The 21,042-nt window shown below is 41.7% G+C and overlaps 1 protein-coding gene across 1 annotated transcript in view; it reads left to right on the forward strand.

Moving 5' to 3' along the window:
* The first annotated feature begins 3,434 nt into the window (after window positions 1-3,434).
* RAP2A (RAP2A, member of RAS oncogene family) overlaps window positions 3,435-21,042 on the forward strand; it is a 36,309-nt gene continuing 18,701 nt past the window's right edge. Inside the window, exon 1 of the mRNA XM_045978387.1 lies at window positions 3,435-4,014. Coding sequence (XP_045834343.1) covers window positions 3,701-4,014 — 314 coding nt within the window. The 5' untranslated portion in view covers window positions 3,435-3,700. The remainder of the gene's footprint in view (window positions 4,015-21,042) is intronic.

The raw sequence follows: 21,042 nt of genomic DNA on the forward strand, positions 1-21,042 counted from the left end.
ACAGGGTCAGTGCACGGTGTTAAGCTTTCACTATCACACAGATTTACAGCTCTTAGAGAAAATTCAATTTCATTTTATTTCATGTGATTTTGTCTTGCCCATGAACAAATGAATGGAGACATAAGTTTTTATTTCTAAAATCACTCTCAGAAAGATAGTTCATGCTGGCATAAAGATGAACATGATTAAGGAATCAGGAGACAGACACCCATCTCCCAACCAAATCTTCAAAATTCTCTACGCGTTCTGATATCCTTTCTTATGGCAGCTAATCCTTTCACCAGTATTTCACATACAGTCTCAAATTAGGTAAGTACCATCATATAAGACAGAATAGGAAAGAAAATATGCCCTACTACTATGTTTCTTTTGCTTGTTAGTGGCTAAAAATCTACCCTTCTGGGTAGATTTTCTCAAATTAGGTAAGTACCATCATATAAGACAGAATAGGAAAGAAAATATGCCCTACTTACTATGTTTCTTTTGCTTGTTAGTGGTTAAAAATCTACCCTTATGGCAACGCTGAGAATGAACATTAAGATGAATATCAAATGAATACGAATTCATCGAAAATGAGTATCAAATATCAAGATGAGAAATAAAATGAGCCAACTACCCTAAGGGCTGCAGTCTGTATATTTCTCCTTATCAAGAAAAGCCAACAGTAATGAAAGGTCAGAGAAAACAGCCTGAAAAAAATGTCGAAAAGCTCTCCTACTCTTTATTATGCTAAATGGAGTGACTAGGGAGCCCACTCAGTATTTTTTGGGGTGACTTCTATCAAATGCACTGCAATTCAGGGTTTCTCAGCTTCTGGGGACCTAGGAAATGAAAAGTTGCTTAAGGTTACATTCTGGATTCATAATCCCAATGCAAATTTCAAAAGAAAAAAGTTACTAAACGTTTACTCGCTTGCCAAATAAATGATTTTTCAGCTCCATGGTAATGCAACGTACTACACAGATTGTAATGGTCTATACAAAAAAAGTTCGATGCTTCTTAAAAAGCCTAGGAATTTAACACCATGATGCACAATATGGATCTTAAGAGACAGTCTGTCTTCTGAAACGAAGTGGGACTGTTACAAAGCTAAAGGAACCTCAAATCCGCATAAAGGTTTCACACAAAATATGAGACCTATGAAAAGCTACGTGAACACCGCACTCATCTACAACATCTTCTTGAAATACCCCTGCCAAGAAAGCTCAGATACAATGAATTCATGTGAGCTCCTTTCACTTTAATTCACTTTTTCACAATACTAGTTTAGAATCAGGTATCTATGGTTTCCATGATGCTAAAACATTCTTCTGATTTATATATAATTTATTTTGGGGGCAATCTTCCCTCACTGCTGATTCCGGAGGCTCAGATATTACCTCTCATACTTCCACAAAATGTCATCGAGAAATGAAGCCTGAGTCAACTTATTACACATTTTGACATGATGCTTGCCCTCAATTATTTTAGGCAAAAACTTGGTATGTGCTATACTATAGCAAGATAATGCAAAAATAAGTTCTCCATTCTGATATAGGGGCCGAACAGCAACGGAACACTCGTGAATCTAAGTACACCTCTGTAGTAGTTTGATAATTGACAGAAAAGCTGGGAAAGGCACACCTGGTCTTTCCAGGATCTCAGACCAACATCCTCTCTACATGATGACCTTGTGGGGAAGAGAAAGGGCGAAGAGGTATGCCGTGACCAAACAGAACTGCAGAAATTTATTATTCACGAGAAATGTGGTTCAGTAACAGACTTGCGTAGAGTAGTCTGAGAAGGACATAGTTTAAGGAAGGTAAATCCAATAACCAATCATTACAAAATATAATCCAGGAATACTTGGAAATAAAGCTTCTCCTAATTTGACGTTGTGGGTACGAGAGTGCAACTAACATATAACGCTAGAGAGACCGAACGGCAAGTTTAAAAACTAAGTAGTTAAAAAAAAAATGCTTCGGGAGGCACGCATGGAAGACCCGCGCCAACTGCTGCAGCAGGTCTCCTAAGTACCAGAAAATTTCTCACCCTAAAGACAAAAGTCCCTGTTTTCTCGATTCAGCCCACGATTCAGCCCACATCCCTCAGCACCATTTCCATGCCCATCATTTAGGCAGCATGCCAAGGAGACGACGTTAAACGCAGAATTCATCACTCTCGCCTGCAAAACACCTTGCTCCCTGCCAGCATAGGGCACAACGACCGGCCCCTCAGGCCCTGGCCCCTCCCGGACCCCACCAGCCGCCCTGTCTCCATACCACGGGCCCTAGGTGGCAAGAGAATCGCGCGTCCTGACTGGCTCACATCGAACCTCCGTCATTCGTCAACTCCCCCACGATTGGTTGGCAGAGCGTGCGCAGGAGCAAAGGCCCAGCCTGGCCGGGAGAAGGGAGGTGAGTAGGTTGATCCTGCGACTAGAGTTTTTCCCATTGGCTGACGGGTAGGTGTCATGTGGTACGAAGTGCCTCTCTATTGGCCGAGAACAGTACCACGGGTTACAGAAACGTGATCTGGTTGGTTGGAATGAATCCCAACTTCCTACTAGGTGCCCCAGCTAGTTGTTGCTATGAGGTGTCCCTGGGCCTTCTGTTGCGGCTTGGAGCTCCGTTCTCCCGGTTTTCCAAGCTCCCATAGCCGAGAGGGCGTGGGAAGAGCTCGACACCAGTCCCGGGCTAGAGCAGGGCGGGGCCGGGGGCGGTGGGCGGGACCTCCAGCGACGTCACCGGGCGTGGGCCTGGCTTCCGCGGACTCGCCTTCGCCGCCTCGGGAAGTGGGCAGAAGGGGCCCTGCAACGCCTCCCTCAGTGTTCTGACGCTGAAAACAAAGCTTCGCTTCGCTGTGTTTATGTTCGTTCCCTCAAAAAAGCTTCTCGTTATGTTTATGCAAGATAAAACCAAAGCTCAAGAGTACTGAGAGACTGGGTAGTGTGTCAAGCAAAATCCCTCACCGAGACTTCCTTCCGGGCCTTGCCCGTTTAGATTGCTCTGGCCCCGCTAGCATCTTGTCCCTCCCCGATGCCGAACGTGGGATTCTCAAGTTGACCAGGTTCCGGGCTCAGGCAAACGAACTGCGCATGCTCAGTACGCAGGCCTCGGGGTTCGACGGGACGTGCGGGGTAGGCTGTTGCTGGGTGGCAGAGGAGGTTGTTTATCTAAGCGCGAGCTGAGGCTTCCGCACGGCGCAGTCTCCCGGGAGCGTGCGCGGCCGGTCGCCTAGGCGACAGGGAGCGGGGGCGGGGCTGCGCCGCGGAGCCCCGCCTCCTGCCGCCGGGCCCCGCCCCCGGCAGCTCTGCGGCTCCCGCTCGGGCGCGCGCTCCAGCACCCGAGGAAGCGGCGGTGGCGGCGGCGGCGGCGGCGGCGGCAGCGGGCGGGGAGCTGGGCGTGGAGGCGCGAGGGGCGGGGCGGGCGGGTGGCACTGCGGGCCCGCGGCTCGGGCGGCTCCGGTGGCTCCGGCGGCTCCAGCTCGCTGTTCGTGCTCAGTGCCTGCCGGCGCCCGCGGGCCGCATTGCCGCCCGGCTCGGCCCATGCCCAGGGCTGCTGCTCCCTCCGCCGGCGCCCGGGGGGCCGCGGCGGCCGTGAGGTGGGGGCGGCCGCGGGAGGCGGCGGGGCCGGCGGCCGACGCAGGGTCCGGGGGCGCAGCGCGGCGGGCATAGGTCTATGTCGCGGGCGGCGGCGGCGGCGGCGGCCGCGGAGGGACGATGCGCGAGTACAAAGTGGTGGTGCTGGGCTCGGGCGGGGTCGGCAAATCCGCCCTGACCGTGCAGTTCGTGACCGGCACCTTCATCGAGAAATACGACCCCACCATCGAGGACTTCTACCGCAAAGAGATCGAGGTGGACTCGTCGCCGTCGGTGCTGGAGATCCTGGACACGGCGGGCACCGAGCAGTTCGCGTCCATGCGGGACCTGTACATCAAGAACGGCCAGGGCTTCATCCTGGTCTATAGCCTCGTCAACCAGCAGAGCTTCCAGGACATCAAGCCCATGCGGGACCAGATCATCCGAGTGAAGCGGTGAGAGGGCCGGGGGGAGCGGGCAGGGGGCTTCGCGGTGCTGCCGGCGGCCGACGTCCCGGGGCCAGAACTCCCTGCTCTGGGTGGCCGTGGGTTGGGGGAGCTGTCTGGGGAGATGGCTCTGGGGTCTCATGCGCTATAATCATTTTTTTTTTTTTTTTGCCGGCATCACCACCATCATTCTCTTGAATCTCAAATTTGAGTGCTTTGTTTCACAACTGAAATTTGGCATCCCGTGAACCTGCAGAACAGCTCTTTGTCTCTTGGATATTATTAGTAGCACTTGTGCAGAACCCCAAAGGAAACAAAGTTTAAAACTTGCAGTGGGGGAGAGGGTTGGGTAGGCTTGTGTTGAGAAGAGGGGAGCTGTGCAGGCATAGTGGAGACATTTTCAGATTGAACAACAACAGAAAATCTACCTTGGTAATATTTGACAGCAAAAATTGCTCACACGTATATGGTAAAAACGTCAAGTCCAGAGGAAAGAGACCTTTCTCCTCTCTTAAAAGATTGAGTGGTGCCAAGGCGTTTTACAAAAATGAACTGTGCCATTGAGACGAAAGTTTAAAGACATTATTAAATTATTTGAAGACATCCTAATAGTTCCGTGAGATTGAGAGAGTTATAAGCATATAGGAGCACTGATATTCCATTTGCATTAAAGAATGTGGCTTAACTTTTTTTAATCCAACTGCCTTATCCCCTTAAAAAAAAAGAAAGAAAGAAAGAAGGAAAGGGAAAAAAGCGTTCCTGGAAACAAAACAAGTTTCTTCAAATGTGTAACTTAAGTACTAGCTAATTTAAAGTTAATGCAAACAAGCTCTTTTCTAGTATGAACTCTTTTTTTAATGTGCATTTTGAAAATACAACTAGTAGCTTAAATGACTTAAAATACTTGTTTTCTCTTAAATTAACTGAGTTCGTATTTTCCTATAATTTCAGGCACCAGAAATACAATATCTTAGTTCAAAGTTTTAGCAAATTTGTCTAATTACGACACATTGTTCTGTGTGATTCTTATTATTAGCTAATAATTGCTAATAATTTTGATTTAGTATAATTTTTTTCTTACCTCATATTATTAGCCTTAGTCCTAAATTTGAAGACATTTACTGAAAGATAGTTGTTAGGGAACTGTAGACACAATCACGTTGTCAGTTAGAGTCACTCATGTTAAAGAGCAAAGACCAAAGTCACGTGTACTCAGTAGGTACTCAAAAATTCGTTACAAGAGGTGGATTTTTAAAGCAACATATGAGATCAAAGGGGAGGCCCTGTCCCCATCCGCCTTTAACTCATTGCACATGTACTTTAATAGCTAAACTAAAATTTTGTATATTATTTCTTGTTAAATTTGAAACGAGAATGAAGTGAGTATTTTCATGGTCTCTGTTGCTGTTTCAAGATCTGTAAATCTGATAGCTTTTTACTTCTCCAGTCTCATTTTCTTAAAGTTAATTGCTATGGATAAAAAAAGAGCAGTTTTTGTGCTAAATTTTAAAAATGTGTACTTAAGGGGCTACACCAAAGTAACTCAAATCCTTAATTAGTATGTTCCCCCCCCCACCCCCACCCCCCCCACCCCCGTACCACTAAAAAAAAAAATACAGAACAGGGCAATCTAATACATTGTCACATGTCAATCTTAAGCCATATACATACATCAAATAATAAAATGAATGCTCCAGCTACTCCATACTTCACATTTATATGAATACATATAACTCAAACATTGATAAAAGGGCACACTTCTTGACAAAAGCCTAGGGGATAGGATATAGCAAAATAGTCTCAGATAGTTGAGTCCACGTGATTTTGTAGTCTTTTATGATTTAGTGGAGATTACTAATAGTGGGCTAGTCTGAACTTGCAATGCTGGGAAAATGTATTTATTTGCACCACGACCCAGAGAGGAAAAAAAAAAGTAAAATTCTCCTTTCCCAGGTGTCATTTTATTCACTAGTCTCAATTCTTGATGTAAAAAAAAGCAAAACATGGATCTGCTGAAGTCAAGTTCATAAACTCTTTTCACTGGAGTTCATCTGTTGTACGGATGAAGAACGCCTTGGGCCCTTCTGTGTCCTGACATTTGCTCTCTCACCCAAACTTTATCAGCTGGCCTCCCAGCCTAAGACATATTATAAGTAACTTGCATGGAAAGAAAGAATCTGTGTATATTATGTACATCACACAATAATAGGTAATGCATATATGATACTAAAGTGGGCATTAAATGTGCTAGTAATTTAACTCCTCCCACTTACGGAGAATAAAACATGATTTTCAAATAAGTCAGTTTTCTGCTCTTTTTGGGACTCAGTTTTTAAATGAACCAGTTGCTATAGGAAGTATCCAGTAATTATTCCCTCCCTCTGCACACTAGCTGCTTTACATCTGACAACAGTTGTTTGGGGATATTTAATATCCCCATAATGTCAATGACAAAAGTGAAGTGCAGAGAGGTTTGGTATTTTACCCACGACTGCCCAGGGATGGAAGGATTTAAACCAAGATCTGTTACACTCCATGTACTCTTCTATACCAGGCTGCCTTTGAACTTGTTATTACTGGCAAATTCAATACCCAGTTTTGGGTCTAGGATGGCATTGTTCAATACAAGTATAATGTGAGCCACACATGTAATTTAAAAATTTCTAGTAGCTTATTTTTTAATTATAGCAGATAAAGTTTATAATGCACTTTTTAACACACTGTGTAAGATACTGCCATTTTAACATGTAACCAATATTCAAAACTTGAGATACCTTACTTTGCTTTTTATTCTAAATTTTTCAAAATCTGATGTGTCATTTACACTCAGCACATCTTAATTCACACGTATTTTCGGGTGCTCAGAGGCACATGTGGCTGCAGGCTACTATATTGGGCAGTACAGGTCTGAGATGGGTATATTGCAGGGAAACAGTAAGCCTCAGTTTCCTTATCTGTGAAAAGAGATGCACCTTTCAGAGTCTTTAGTAGGATTAAATGAGATCACTTGTTTTAAGGTATCCAACACAATACCTTGAACACAGAAATTACTCCAAAATTCCAGCTGTCCTTTTATTAATAACCTTGGCACCCTACCTTCTTTAAATTTTATCCTTGAGATAAATACAATTTTAGAGGAGATAAATTTGTGACTGCCTTTTGAAAGTCATTACCTGGTGTAGACAAGATGAGAGTAAAAAGCAACTGGGATTAAAACAACCCTTGGGAAAATTTTTGCTTGTATATTCTCAAAATATTTTCCCTTATTAAGGGCCTTATGGGAAAGGGGAGGAGACTGAAGATTTAACTTCAAGGATAGCACCAATTCCTGGCCAGACAGTAAAATAGAGCTTTGTATTGGATTGCTCTTGTATGGAATGTTGTGCTTTTAGAAAATGCAGAACAAGCCCGTACCCCCTCAAGTGTTACAGGTGCAGAGGCGTCCATACACAGACACTACCTCCTGTCAAAGCCTAGCGGACCAACTAAAAAGGCTATATTTATGAATTCATATGCTTTCCTTGTTCACCCTGCCTTCAGATGAGAACACACACTCAAAGGGTCATAAGGATACAGAATATGTTTTAGTTGAAATAAAACTAGAACTTTTTCTGATTTCATAATTGCTTCTCCCATTCCTCCCAGGGTAAGCCTCGGTCCTGACTTAGAGTTATCTTGGAACATGCTCCCCAAGGCCTATTGTTCTCAGAATAAAGCCCAGAAATCTGCATGACCTTCCCAGGCCCCGCAGGCTTCTGCTCCTCTCTGCCTTCCCCGTCTCACCTTTTGCGATCTTCCTCCTCCCTTAGGTTCCAGCACCCACTCCTGCTTTTAGTTCCTTGAAAGTACCCGTCTGGGCTTTCCTTGTACATGGAGCCGTCATTTACCTTTTGCACTCAATTCCTACTCTCTCTGTCTCCCCTACTTAAGATTTCCTCCTCAGGGAAGCCTTCTTCTCTTCCCAAACTCAGTTAACTCCTTCCTGTCTTCCCACACTAGCTTAGTGACATCCCTCACCCCTTCCCTGAACCGTGCATACCCCCAGACATCCTTGCCACCCTGTACTCCCTCGTCTTGTAGCACCCACCGAATTTGAATTACTTGTGTAATGATAGACGTGCAGTCCGTCTTTGTCATTAAACTCTAGTCATGTGTCGCTAGCACAGCTCCTGGCACAGAGGAAACGCTCAAGAAAAATGTGTTGAAAGAAAACTAGTGTTTGGAAAGCTAACTATTTTTAATGTCCTTTGGCCTCAGTTTCCCCAGACATTTCAGTTTTATAGATGGAGAGATGATTCTTCCAAGGCCCTTTGGCACATGGAGTAGATGGTGTCCCTTCAGCTCTAACATTCTGTCATAGTACTTGTACCCAGTTGGGGTAACAAGGGAAAGGGTGACGTTTTGTAAGAGTTTACAAGGTCTTCCAGATGGAGGAAGTGGCATGGGAAACTCCTGGAGTGTGTTTGTCGGCTGTTCAATAGACCAGATTGGCTAAACTAGGAATTCATACAGAGGTGTGAGAGAAGGGAGGTCAGGCTAAGAAATTGTAAAGCTAACGTTACAGAAGGTTGAATACTTGGGCCTTGATCTTGTAGTAAAGGACCATGATCAAAATGGATATAGAAATGGTACCATGGAGGCGATGTGATAGAAGGGTTCGTGGCAGCAGACAGGAGTCAGGGGGAATAATCATGCAATATTGTGATCATCTATCTAGTTTCTGGGTGAAGTAGAACGATTCTGAATAGCATGGTGTCTGTAGGAACAGAAAGGAAAGAAGGGATGCGTTAATATTGTAAATTACTATCAAAATAATATTGTAAAGAGTGAACTAAACTTAGTTGAAGAGGGAGGGGGAAGGGTCAAAAGTAACCTTGGACACTTTGAGCATGAGTGAGCAGGGTTATGAAGAAATAGCAGGGGTTGGGGAGGGGGCATTATTTCTGCCTTGGCAATGGTCATCATGCACAGAGAGGCACCTATTAAGTAATTAGAATATTTGAATAAAGCCTGAACAGTCGCTTTACATATGAACATAAGGACTCAGCATCATCCCCAGAGTTCAGATGTGGAGAGTAGATGAGACCTCATGGGTAGAATATGTAGCGAGAAATGAATGGAGATGGCCAGAAATGGACATTGTGGGTGAATATGGATGGCCAAGGGTAGAACTGGAGGGTTGTAAGACGGAGAGAGGAGGCGTCACACATTACTGTATGGGCTAGAAGGCGTGGGGCATTTCAAGATTGGGAAAAAGAGAATGGGAAGAGGCAGCTGATTTTCACTACCCAAAGCAAAATTAGTAACTTTTTTTTTTTACTTTTATTACTAATTTTTCTATATCATTTAAGTAACACTTTTAAGTGACCAAACTGATCATTTGCACTTTTCCTTCTCACGATAAGTCGCCATAAAAACCTTCTCTCAAAGAGAGGCAGGTGGCCGATTGCCTCACAGAGATCTTGACCCTCAAACAGATTGGTGCTCTGGAGCCGAAACCCAGGAGTATATCAAATGTTTGTCCCAAGTAAGTGAAATTTCTAGGGTCTCCCACCACTCCTTCCTCCACAAATGCCCCCTTCCCCAGTTGGATACCTCCAGGAGCCAGAATTGTTGTTGGAAGCTGGGCCTCCCAGATGCAGAGAACCTAGAAGCCATGAGTCACTTTTTATAGCCCCAAGCGTTGTCTTCCTGAGGGGGAAACTCAGATTTGCCGCATTATAAAATTAGAACATTACAATACTGGGCTTTTCTCTTTGCCATCCCGAGACTGGAATGAAGTTCACTCTGCAGACGGAGCAGATGCTCTCCCTTCGGCTCCTTCTCCCTGGTGGGAGCCACGAGGGAAGCAGTAGGCTTTAGTACGAGCCTTAACCAATGAGCAGCCTGTGACCTGCAAATCTTGTCTAGTTAAGATTTGGTGATAATTGGGCCAGTGAAATCTATAATCAGAGGGATCATTACTCTATCTTTATCTTTTTTTTAAATGGAGAGGGGGCAAAAGTAAATAGGCCACCGCTCTACTGTAAACAGACAAGATATCGCCTGCCCCTGCATAGGGATAAACTCCTCCGGCAGGAGCAAATGGGTGATTTGAAGGTGACCTCGCTGACCACGCAATGGGAACTACTCAGGTCGCCAGGCAAGTGGATGATGTTGCCTTTCTAGCCCTCCTTTAGGAAAAGGTCAAGTCATGAACAGGTAGACGCTAGGAGGAGATGGAGGAACTGACAGCGTCTCGAGCTGACTCAGCCGACAGGAAGACCCAGCAAAGCTGGCATCTTTCGTTTGTTCAAGTTTTCCAGTTGGTAATACATTTGCGTGTTTTCTGTGTCCTCTTCCAGGAAAGTATATATGGCACACTAAAATGCATAGATTATACATTTATATATATATATATTTCTAAGCAATGAACTTGCCATAAAAGCATGTACACCATACTTCATTTGTGAGGGTTTTTTTGTTTTTTGTTTTTTAATTGAGGATAATTTTTGTCACAGTTTTTTTTCTTAGCCATTGTCTTCAAACCTAAACCTCTGGGGAAGGATGTGTGGATTCTGCTGTAGGGGTGTGTGTGTGTGTGTTTGGTTTTTTTGTTTGTTTGCTCTGGGTTTTTTTTTTTTTGGCTTCTCTTTTCACTTTTCCTTGTTACCTGTTTCTCTCTCTCTCTGTTCTTAAGTACTGTTTTCTTAGGTACTTACATCTATTTTCTTAAGCACTTAACATTTTTTTGGCCTATGGAATAAAAAGAATTGTAAGTACTGTACACTTTTTTGGAAAAATATCTGGGTTTGGATATGAGTAGATTCTAATATGAGGTAAAACTGAGAGAGACAGAATAAAATGTCACGCAACTAATGAATCATTGAACACTACACCAAACACTAAAAATGTACTATATGTTGGCTAATTGAATTTCAATTTTAAAAAATGAAATAAAAAATTTTTTTAAATGGAAAAGCAAGTATAAATGTAGAGATACTATTTGTGTAGGAAATGCATCATGAAATTTTAGGAGCATGCAGAAATACACCCTATATATTTGCCTTTATTGTTACTTTCACAGTCATGGGGCATTATATTAAAAATTATTCTCAGCCTGACAGAGAAAAGTTTCTTAAACATACCTTTACACTTTACCAGATCCAACTGTGCCTTTCAGTAGAATAATACCAGTAATGGTAATGCTATGATTTTAGACATCCACATTTCCATAAAGTGTGTAAGTAAAATGTAAATATGTTGGTAAAGTTTATGTTTTCAAAATATCTAAAAATAGCAGATCCCTAGTTGCGACGATTTTAACAGTAGATTTAACTTTCTCCTTCCAAAAGATTGAAACCTCTTTGGAACTCTTGGGCTCAATATTCCAGCTGTTCACCTTTTATTCTTGTAAGAAAATCCTAATAAAACACCTGCGTTAGCCGGATTTTTAATACATTTCAGTTTAAATTAAAGGTCACAACTGTGAAATAAAAATATTTTAGGCCTGTGAGTCAGAATAAAATTATTGGGTATCTGAATCCAATAGCAACAGCATATTGAATTGAAATCAGAGTTTGGTAAGTCCAGTAACAAAGCAACATTGGGAGTCTCGGAATCTGGTTCATTTCATTACTTAATGTTGAAGATATGGCACGTTGCTCAAAACCGTCTGAATAAGCTATTTAAAATAGATGACAGTGTGTAAATTAAGTACACTTTAAAGTATACATTCTTTTTACTCAAAATGCTCAAATACATTCACGGTCAGAATTGGGTAGATTGTTGTTTTCAATTTGTTCTGTTTTATACTTTCTCTAATATCTTTTCTTAATATATTTAAGGTTTGAATACATACCAAAATTGATACTTTAAGGGACAATGAAATGATTAATAATTTTTTTGTTTTTTAAACATTCATTTTATTGAGATATAGTTGACATATAATGTATTTAATTTTAAGTTTTTTCACTTAGAATTATGTGAGAGAAACATTGTGAACTTTTATTTAAAACATTTAGACGTGTTACTCATAAAATGTAATTTGATATGTGTATATATATTGGAAAATGATTACTACAATACATTTAGTTAACATGCATCACCATTCATCATTGCAATTTTGTGTGTGTGCGTGTGTGTGTGTGTATGTATGTGTATGGTGACAGTTTTTACAATTTTCTCTTGCCAGGTTTCAGATGCACACCACAGTACTGTAACTATAGTCACTATGCTGCCTAATAAACCTCCAGGACTTATTTATCTTAACTGGAAATCTGTACTTTTTTATTACCTTTACCCATTTCTCTCTCTCTTGCTTGCTCTCTCAGAACACACACACGCACATCCTGCCAATCACTAATCTGTTCTCTGTATTGTGAGTTCAGGTTTTTGTTTTCTTTGGTTTTAAGATTCCACATGTAAGTGAGCTCACACAGTATCTGTCTTTCTCTGACTTATGTCACTGAGCATAATGTCCTCAGGGTCTATCCATGTTGTCTCAAATGGCAGGATTTCCTTCTTTTTTATGGCTGAATAATAATTCTGTTTGTGTCTGTGTGGATATGGGTGTATACAGACCAACATACTATGTTTTCTTTATCCATTCATCCCTCCGTGGACACTTCGGTAGTTTCTGTGTCTCGGCTACTGTAAGTAATGCCTCAGTGAATATGGGCTGCAGATAGCTCTTTGAGATAATGATTTTGTTCAAATAAATACCCAGAGGTAGAATTGCTAGATCGTATGTAGTTCTACTTTTCACTTTTTGAGGAACCTCCATACTGTTTTGAGTGGTAGCTGTACCAGTTTACATTCGTACCAACAACGCACAAGGGTTCCTCTTCTCCACATTCTTGTCAACACTTGTTTCTTGCCATTTTGATAATTACGATTCTGATAGGTATGAGGTGTTATCTCATTGTGGTTTTGAGATGCACTTCCTTGATGATTAAAGCAGCATTTCATGTATTTGTTGCCTAGCCATATGTCCTCTTCGTAAAAATGCCTTTTCTGATCCTCTGCCCATTTTTTAACTGGGTTGTTTGTTGTTTTGTTTCTGTGGAGTTGTATGAGTTCTTTATATACTTTGGATATTAATCAGATCTATGTTTGAAAATATTTTCTCCCATTTCATACATTGTCTTTTCATTTTTGTTGATGGTTTCCTTTGCTTTGTAGAAGCTTTTTAGTTTGATATAATCCTGCTTGTTTGTTTTCGCTTTTGTTACCTTTGTTTTGGTATCACACCCAGAAAATCATTGCCAAGACCAGCATCGGGGAGTTTATCCCTTCTATTTTCTTCAGAGTTTTACGGTTTCAGATCTTACGTCCAAGTCTCTAACCCATTTGAGTTCATTTTTGCGTATGGTGGAGGTATGGGTCCAGGGTCATTCTTAGGCACGTGGCTGTCCAGTTTTTCCAGTACTGTTCACTGAAGAGACTGTCCTTTCCCCATTGTATAGTATTGGCTTTGTTGTTGTGAATTAGTTGACCATGTATGCATAAATGTATTTCTGGGTGTTCTAGTCTGTTCCATTGACCCGTGTGTGTTTTTATGTCCGTGCCTACCATTTTGGTTGCTGTAGCTTCATAATGTAGTTTGAAATCAGAAGTGTGATGCCTCCAGCTTGGTTTTCCTTTCTCAGAGTCGCTTTGGCTATTCATCATCTTTTGTGGCTCCACGGAAATTCCAGATTCGTTCTATTTCTGTGAAAAATGCCATTGGAATTTTGATAGGGATTGCACTGAATATGTAGATGGCTCTGAGTGGTATGGGTATTTTAAGAGTATTCTTCCAATCCAGAAGCACAGAATATCTTCCCACTTACTTGTGTCTTTAATTTCTTTCATCCATATCTTAAAATTTTTAAATTGGTATTTCTGTCAAAAAACCAAAATAATTGAAAAAAAAATAGCCCATGTCTCTGTCTACTTCTGTGTATTCCCTTAGCAGTGGCTTTCACGTTTTCTTAATCATGGCCCTCAGTAAGAATTACATTTTATGTTGCGACACAGTGCACACAGCCTAAATACAAGTTTCATGAAATAATAAACTTGTTATGTTGCTACTATATTTTCTATTTTATTCTTTTTATTTTATTTCATTGTTTTTAAACATTCCTCTTGATCCACTCAATTGATTTCATCACACACAATTTGAAAACTGCTATTCTAGAACATTTGTACTCGAAGAAAAACAAATAGAACGATCTCTGTAATTGTCGGAAACAACATTTATCTTTTCTTCCTGCCTTTCCAGTTTCCAACAACCCTATATAAATGCTACAAAAATGAAATGCTTCCTAACATGAGTTAGTAAATCCTCTCTCCATTATAGAGAAAGATAGCATTTAGTCACTAAACAAAAAGACATGTAAAGTCAATCTTTTGAAGAAGCATTTATTTCTGTTGGTTGTGCATATTAGAAATATGGGAACCTATTTCTCAAAATGAATTTTACTCATTCTGATAAGGCAGGAGAGCTCCTGCCTTGTGATAACCTAAAACAGGAAGAGAGGTAGTAGGAGTCAGCCTGGGATGTGGGCTTATTACAGGATTAGCCATCACTAAATTATTAGAGCTTTGCTGCATCTATCCAGGATGACATTGACTCAGCTCTGCCTTTGACAGTAGAAATAGATGAAGATGGTCTTAATGATATATATCTTAATATCACTTAGTAGAAGTACCCAAGAGAAAGATCATAAACCTTTACTTAAAACATTAAGGAGTATTTCTCATTCTTTTCTAGAAGGAACCCTTAAAAATTAATAATTCAGATGTGGAAATACTACATCATATTAATAATTCAGTACATATTAGTATTTTCTTTATCCAGTATCTTTTTTTTTTAAGATTTTATTTATTTATTTGATAGACAGAGATTGCAACTAGTCAGAGAGGCAGGCAGGGAGAGAGAGGAGGAAGCAGGCTCCCTGCTGAGCAGAGAGCCCGATGTGGGGCTTGATCCCAGGACCCTGGGATCATGACCCGAGCTGAAGGCAGAGACTTTAACCCACTGAGCTACCCAGGCACCCCTATCCAGTATCTTTACAGCTTTCTCAGTGAACTCTTGGAGTGTTTTTCTATGTTCTGGGATGGAAAATTCTGTTGTTTTATTCTAAGTTCTAAATACAGCCACCATCAGGTTTCCAGTGAGTGTAACAAATACTGCATATATGAGAATTGCTCTAATTTAGTATTTTATGTGCATACTGATCTTATTATGAAGACGGTAAGTGTTAATCTGGTTAAAGCTGAGTCACAGTACTTATTAGTCACATGATTTGGGGCAAGTTAATGTTATCTGCACCTCAACTTCCTCATCTGTAATAGGGGTGTAATGCTAAGGAGGTAATGATGTAGTGTTTCTTTATGTACTAACCCTAAAATATCCATAGTAAAGTTTCCCCCAAAATCACACACCTAGGAATACAACTCCAGCATTTATCTGACTTTATAAAACAGTATACTGCCACATGATTTCTTACGAATTAGATTCAATTGCCTTACTATATCTTGATAAACTAGCCAATCTGGTAGTGTTTTTCCATTTTTTTCCCACTGCTTTCTCATCTATGTCTGAAGCTCCTAGTATAGTATGTTACAGAAATTATAGCATAGACCCTGAGTGTTTTGTCTTTGCCTTCCACTAGAGACTATGTTGGCTATAAATGGTGACAGTATGTTTTTGTGACTCACAAAGAATTGTGATAATTTTTAGTACATGTATTTTAAGTGTGAGGAATACTTTATAAAAAGTGATGAGACACATATATTTGTTAAATACCATGTCTTTAAGTTCATAATGATAATAGACCTTTTTATAAATACCAAAAACTATACATAGAGTGAAGATAATTTTAACACTCTCTGGCCAGTATAGATAGAAAGAAAGAAGGAAGGAAGACAGGTAGATAGATGGCTAGTGTAGAGAGAGAAATCTGTTGCTTTTTAATAAATTGATTTCAGAAGTTTTATCTCTTTATATAAAAGTCATCACTGTCAACATTAAATGCTGTGGTTTAACCCACTTTTTTTTTGCATAACATTGCTTTGGGTGTTATGCAAAATCAGTACAAGATAGTATCTATCCTTCTGGAATGCCAAAATGTTCTGTAATTGAATATATATTTGACAGTGTTGAGTGAATGTATATAGAGAGGGGGGCAAATGCATTAAGTTTGAAAATATTTTTCCACCAGAAAACATTGCTTTTACTAGGCCACGTGTTTGAAGGACTTTTTCATGCACTGTAACTCGTAGAAATTAAAAATTTTGCCAACAATTTTGTATTCACTTTGTTATGTTTAGTATATTTTGATCCCCCATCGAAATGAAATCTTAGTTTCTGTTTGTATTTGGTTATAGAATGGTTTCAGCAGAATTATTATTTTAGAAAGCTTTAGAAAAGTAAGCTGATTTGTGGAAAATTGAGAAATAAAACAGAAAAGCTAGTCCTCAGGGAAGATAGCTGGGAGCTTAACTAAAGATAGAAGTTGATTATCAAGGATAGTCTATTATAGATTAAGAAATGAAAAATAAGCTTTTTGTCATTGTTTTAGTATTTAGCAAAATAAATATCCAGATGTAATATATATAAAATTATACTGTCCAAAATACCATTCCCTCCACCCAAATGATCCACGTACCCTCAAGACCATCCTTTATCTGCTTTTGAACCAACATTTCAAACGAACTTTGGCCCCCGGTGATGTTGGTACAGTGAGGGGTTGGATGCCCACAGTAGGACAAGGAGTTAAATACATTGATGTACATAAAAGCTGCCTGGAAATTCAGATAACTTTCCTTAGTTTATTTTGAAGAGCAAGAGATGAGAAAAGAATCTCTCCATGGTTAATTCAGTCCGTGCGTACTGACGAATATAATACGACACAGAACTTTTTGTTCAGTGGCCTTGCATGGAGGGGCAGTAGTGTTTGCATAAACTGTCTGTTCTTGCCCTCAAATGGCCATGAGCCAGTTTCGGCGTGCTGATTCCTTAGTGAGGAAGGATCTACACAGAGCGTCCATCTCAGTGGCTGGGCAGAAGGGACCCCTTGGCAGGGTGTGGGCTCAGTGGGGACAGTGCTTTTGGCCACCAGCAGCAGTTACCCTGGGGGAAGCAGCCGGTGTGGCTTGTTCCCATCCGCACCTAACAAGTCAGCACCCTGGTTTTAGTACGCTGCCTCCCAGAGGTCCAGGCACTGGAAAGGCTGCCCTTGATGACAATGTTTATTCCTAAGGCCATCCCGAACAGATCGTTTGGTTTGATTGAAAGAAACACTTGGACATGGATGGAAGAAAGGATCATTTGGGGGGAAGGCGATTTGGCCCAGGGTTCTCATCAGCACATCCCATTAAAATAACAAATCTGGAAGCTTTTCTTTTTGGCCAAACTGATTGGCTCCGAACAATCCCATCTATCTGTTCCTTTGATTAAGTATCACTGCTTTGACCTCATCCCTTTTCTCCAGTGGTGACCTCGTGTCTCTCTTTACCTGGGACAGTTCATGCCTGTTACCATGGCACATTTCTTAGCAGTGCCCATTTCCATCTCAGAAGTCTCTCTGGGCAGTAGATTCTGTGGTCATTCTAGACTCTTACCTTAAATTCCCTGTTTTTAGAATCCATCACCATTTAAATCCCATTTTTACATACATTTTTGTGATATCTAGTCTACATAGAGTTTCTTTCCCCAGCGTCCTTTTGTATTGCATTTGTTGATGGGGATCAACAAATCCTGGTAGACCGGAACTTTTATTCAGTTTTTAAAGATGACATCATTTTCTCGGAGCACGCTGGGTTAAAGAAGGCTGCAGAGTCTTAGTTAGCTCAGCTCCCATCAGGAGGAGGCTGTGCCTGCCCGCTCCCCGAGTCTGGGCTGGTCCGTGACTATTTTGACCAATAGAGGATGGCAGGGTGATGCGATGCAAGTTTTGAGCCTAATCACTGAGAAGACTGAGCAGCTTCCACCATGGTCTTTGGGAGCCCTGAGCTACCGTGAAAAAAGTCCAGCTACTGTGCTGGAGACCCCATGTAGAGGGCCGAGACCACGACGGAGAGTAGCCAGCCCACCAGCCTTCCAGGCCTGTGGTAGGATACCCCCAGATGTGCATGCGTTGGAAAGGCTTTGACCCTCTGCTCAGCCCAGCCCTAACTGAACACCACTGAGCCCAGTCGGTGCCACATGGAGCAGAATTGTCCAGCTGAGCTCTGCCTAAATTCCTGACCCACACCATCATGAAATACAGTTAAATGGGGACCGTCTGGGTGGCTGTGTCGGTTGAGCGTCTGCCTTCGGCTCAGGTCATGTTCCCAGGGTCCTGAGATCGAGCCCTGCGTGGGGCTCCCTGCTCAGCGCAGTCTGCTGCTCCCGCTCCTGCTCCCCCGGCTTGTGCTCGCACGCTCTCTCTCTCCCTGTCAAATAAATAAAAGCTTAAAAAAAGAAAAGAAAAATAGTAAAATGATTATGTTAAGCCATTGAGTTTTGGGGCTAGTTTTTTATGTAGCAGAAGTTACCTAAAACAGCAAAACATTTTTAGGTACACTGGTTACTTTAGACGTTATTTTGATAAAAGAGTACTGTTGATCCTTTGGATTTCTCCGTGAAGATCTTTAAAAAACATTTATTAAAGATACATGATAAGTGAATGAGTTGATGTATCTTAACTCTTAAAAGGTGGCAAATTGACGTGAGCACCTGCCACCTGTCCTCACATTTATCTGCCCTCATAATTTGTCTGTCCTGTGTCATTTTACTGTTCCCACCCACACATAATTAACTCTGAAGATCACATTTGATTTTATTGAGAATAGGACATAGTGGGGGCGCCCGGGTGGCACAGTCGGTTAAGTGTCTGACTCTTGGTGTCGGTTCAGGTCCTGATCTCAGCATTGTGAGATCGAGCCTCGAGCCAGGCTCCACAGTGGGAGTGGAGCCTGCTTGAGATGCTCTCTCTCCTTCTCCCCCTGTCTCTGCCCCCCAACCAACTGCCCCCCCAAAAAAGAATATAACATATTAAACTTTAGTTTCAGCAGAAAAGCTAAGTATATTTGACATAGACTGCCATCTAATTTAACAAAAAAGTTCCTTCCATGCATTTGTTTGGTGGTAGACTGCTTCGATTTTGGTATCAGGCATCTGGCACACAGAAAGTTTGTTGAATTAATGAATACAGGTCTGTTCAGGTCATTCTATTCTGCATTTTGGCCATTTTCCTCCCAAATATCTGGAGATAACCACCTGCCCCCATACCACAAATCAGATTAAGCATTTCAGTATCTAATAGAAGGTATGATAAAGAATAAAAAATAAAATATTCTGGATAGTGTTCATCCAAAAATGCTTTTCTCATACTGGTGACCAGGGATGTCGTTTCTGTGACGTTTCCACTGTGGTCCGCATGCTCAGACTGTCATATCTGAAGATCTTCAGTTCATGTACTTGTCTGTTTTGTATGTGTGTAAAGATCGATTCCAGCCCTGGCGATAAAGCTTCACATGTATAAAACATTCCTATCCCTTGTTTCCTGAGGGCCCAGATGTAACTTCAGAGGTCGCACAGCTGGTATAAAACAGAAACCAGACTTTATCCCAGAGCTCAGAGCTCCTAGCTCTATCCGGAGTTTTGTTTTGTATTGTTTTCTGTTTTCTTTCATTCTCTCACTAGGGCTTCTGAGCCATGGCTCATATCTAATGACTTAGCAGCGTTTGGAGTGAGATGATGACTGGAATAGGAGAAGATACTTCTGCTTGGAGAAGATGGGCAATTGCCAGCCTCTGATACTAGAAGGAATTGTGTCTCTCCTGTTTTTTTCTAGAATCAAATAGTCTTCCATAGATGGTTAGATGTAGTCGTCCTGGACAGGCGAACAGGAGCGCGAGATAAAGGAGATGAGATTCTGTGCAACATTTTTTGTACATTTTTACAGATCTCTCCCCACAATTAAGATTCCAGAACCGACTTAACTAACAGATGGTTTGAGCGAGCTTAGAAAGAATAATTAGCATTTCCATAGTGTTTTACAGTATCCATAATACTTTAATGGCTAATTCATGGAAACTGCCTAGCAGTGTCTGGCACCCCCGAAGCCTTGTATAGATGCCAGCTATCGTTAGTAATATCACCACCATTGTGTTCCCCAACATAGGACCTGAGTACCCTTAATATTTCTGTGTCACAAATAAGGAACCTCCAGCTCAGAAGGGTCACCTGATATCCAAGGGAGCAGATCTGGGCTTTTTTCTAGGTCCGCTAAACCCCAATGCAGTTCTGTCTCCCTTTGCCAGGGGCAAACTGTTCTTGACCTTGACTCTTAACCTAGGGATAAGCTCTGTCTAGTCATTGCAGCACCAACACATGTTTTTCTGATGGAGCGGTTCAGGGAGATGGGGAGAAAACTGTGTGCAGTGTTTTAAGGTAATTATTGCGGAAGTGGCCTAAAGGTTAGAACACAGAGGTGAGAAACTGGAGGTGGGATCAGCTAGGAGACTGGTGCCTAGTCCAGGCGTGAGTTATTGTGGAAATGGAAGGGTTTCTGTAGCAGGAATGAAAATGAAGGGACCGATTTCCTCACCTCCAGTAATCCTTGCTCTCCCCATCCTCTGTACACCCCATATTCGACCCGTTCCAGCCCCTCATCCCAAACCTGATTACTGTTGAAGACTTGGAAGCTTTTTGCTTACCAGCCATTCTGCCTTGCTGGCTCCCACAGAGGCTTCTTATAACGGTTTGGAATTTCTTTAACTGCAGGTTTGAATCAGTGTCTGATGTGTTCTTCCCCCGAGGTCTTTGTGGCTGGAGAGAAGAACTCCTAACTCTATTGGTCTGATAGCGCAAGCTTTCTAGACATCCAATGTGTTGGACTTGGGGGTTAGCTTTTTCTTTCAGTTTTATTGGGTGCTGTTTGTATTGTGATTTGGAAAGTTAAGAAATATTTTGCTATCCTACTACAAGAGTAGAGCAGTCTCCCAGGACAAATACTTCTCTGTTCATCATTTAAAACTTTAATCATCATGGGGTGCCTGGGTGGCTCAGTTGGTTAAGCCTCT

Source organism: Meles meles, chromosome 14 (genome assembly GCF_922984935.1).
Source record: "Meles meles chromosome 14, mMelMel3.1 paternal haplotype, whole genome shotgun sequence".
Classification (NCBI taxonomy): domain Eukaryota; kingdom Metazoa; phylum Chordata; class Mammalia; order Carnivora; family Mustelidae; genus Meles; species Meles meles.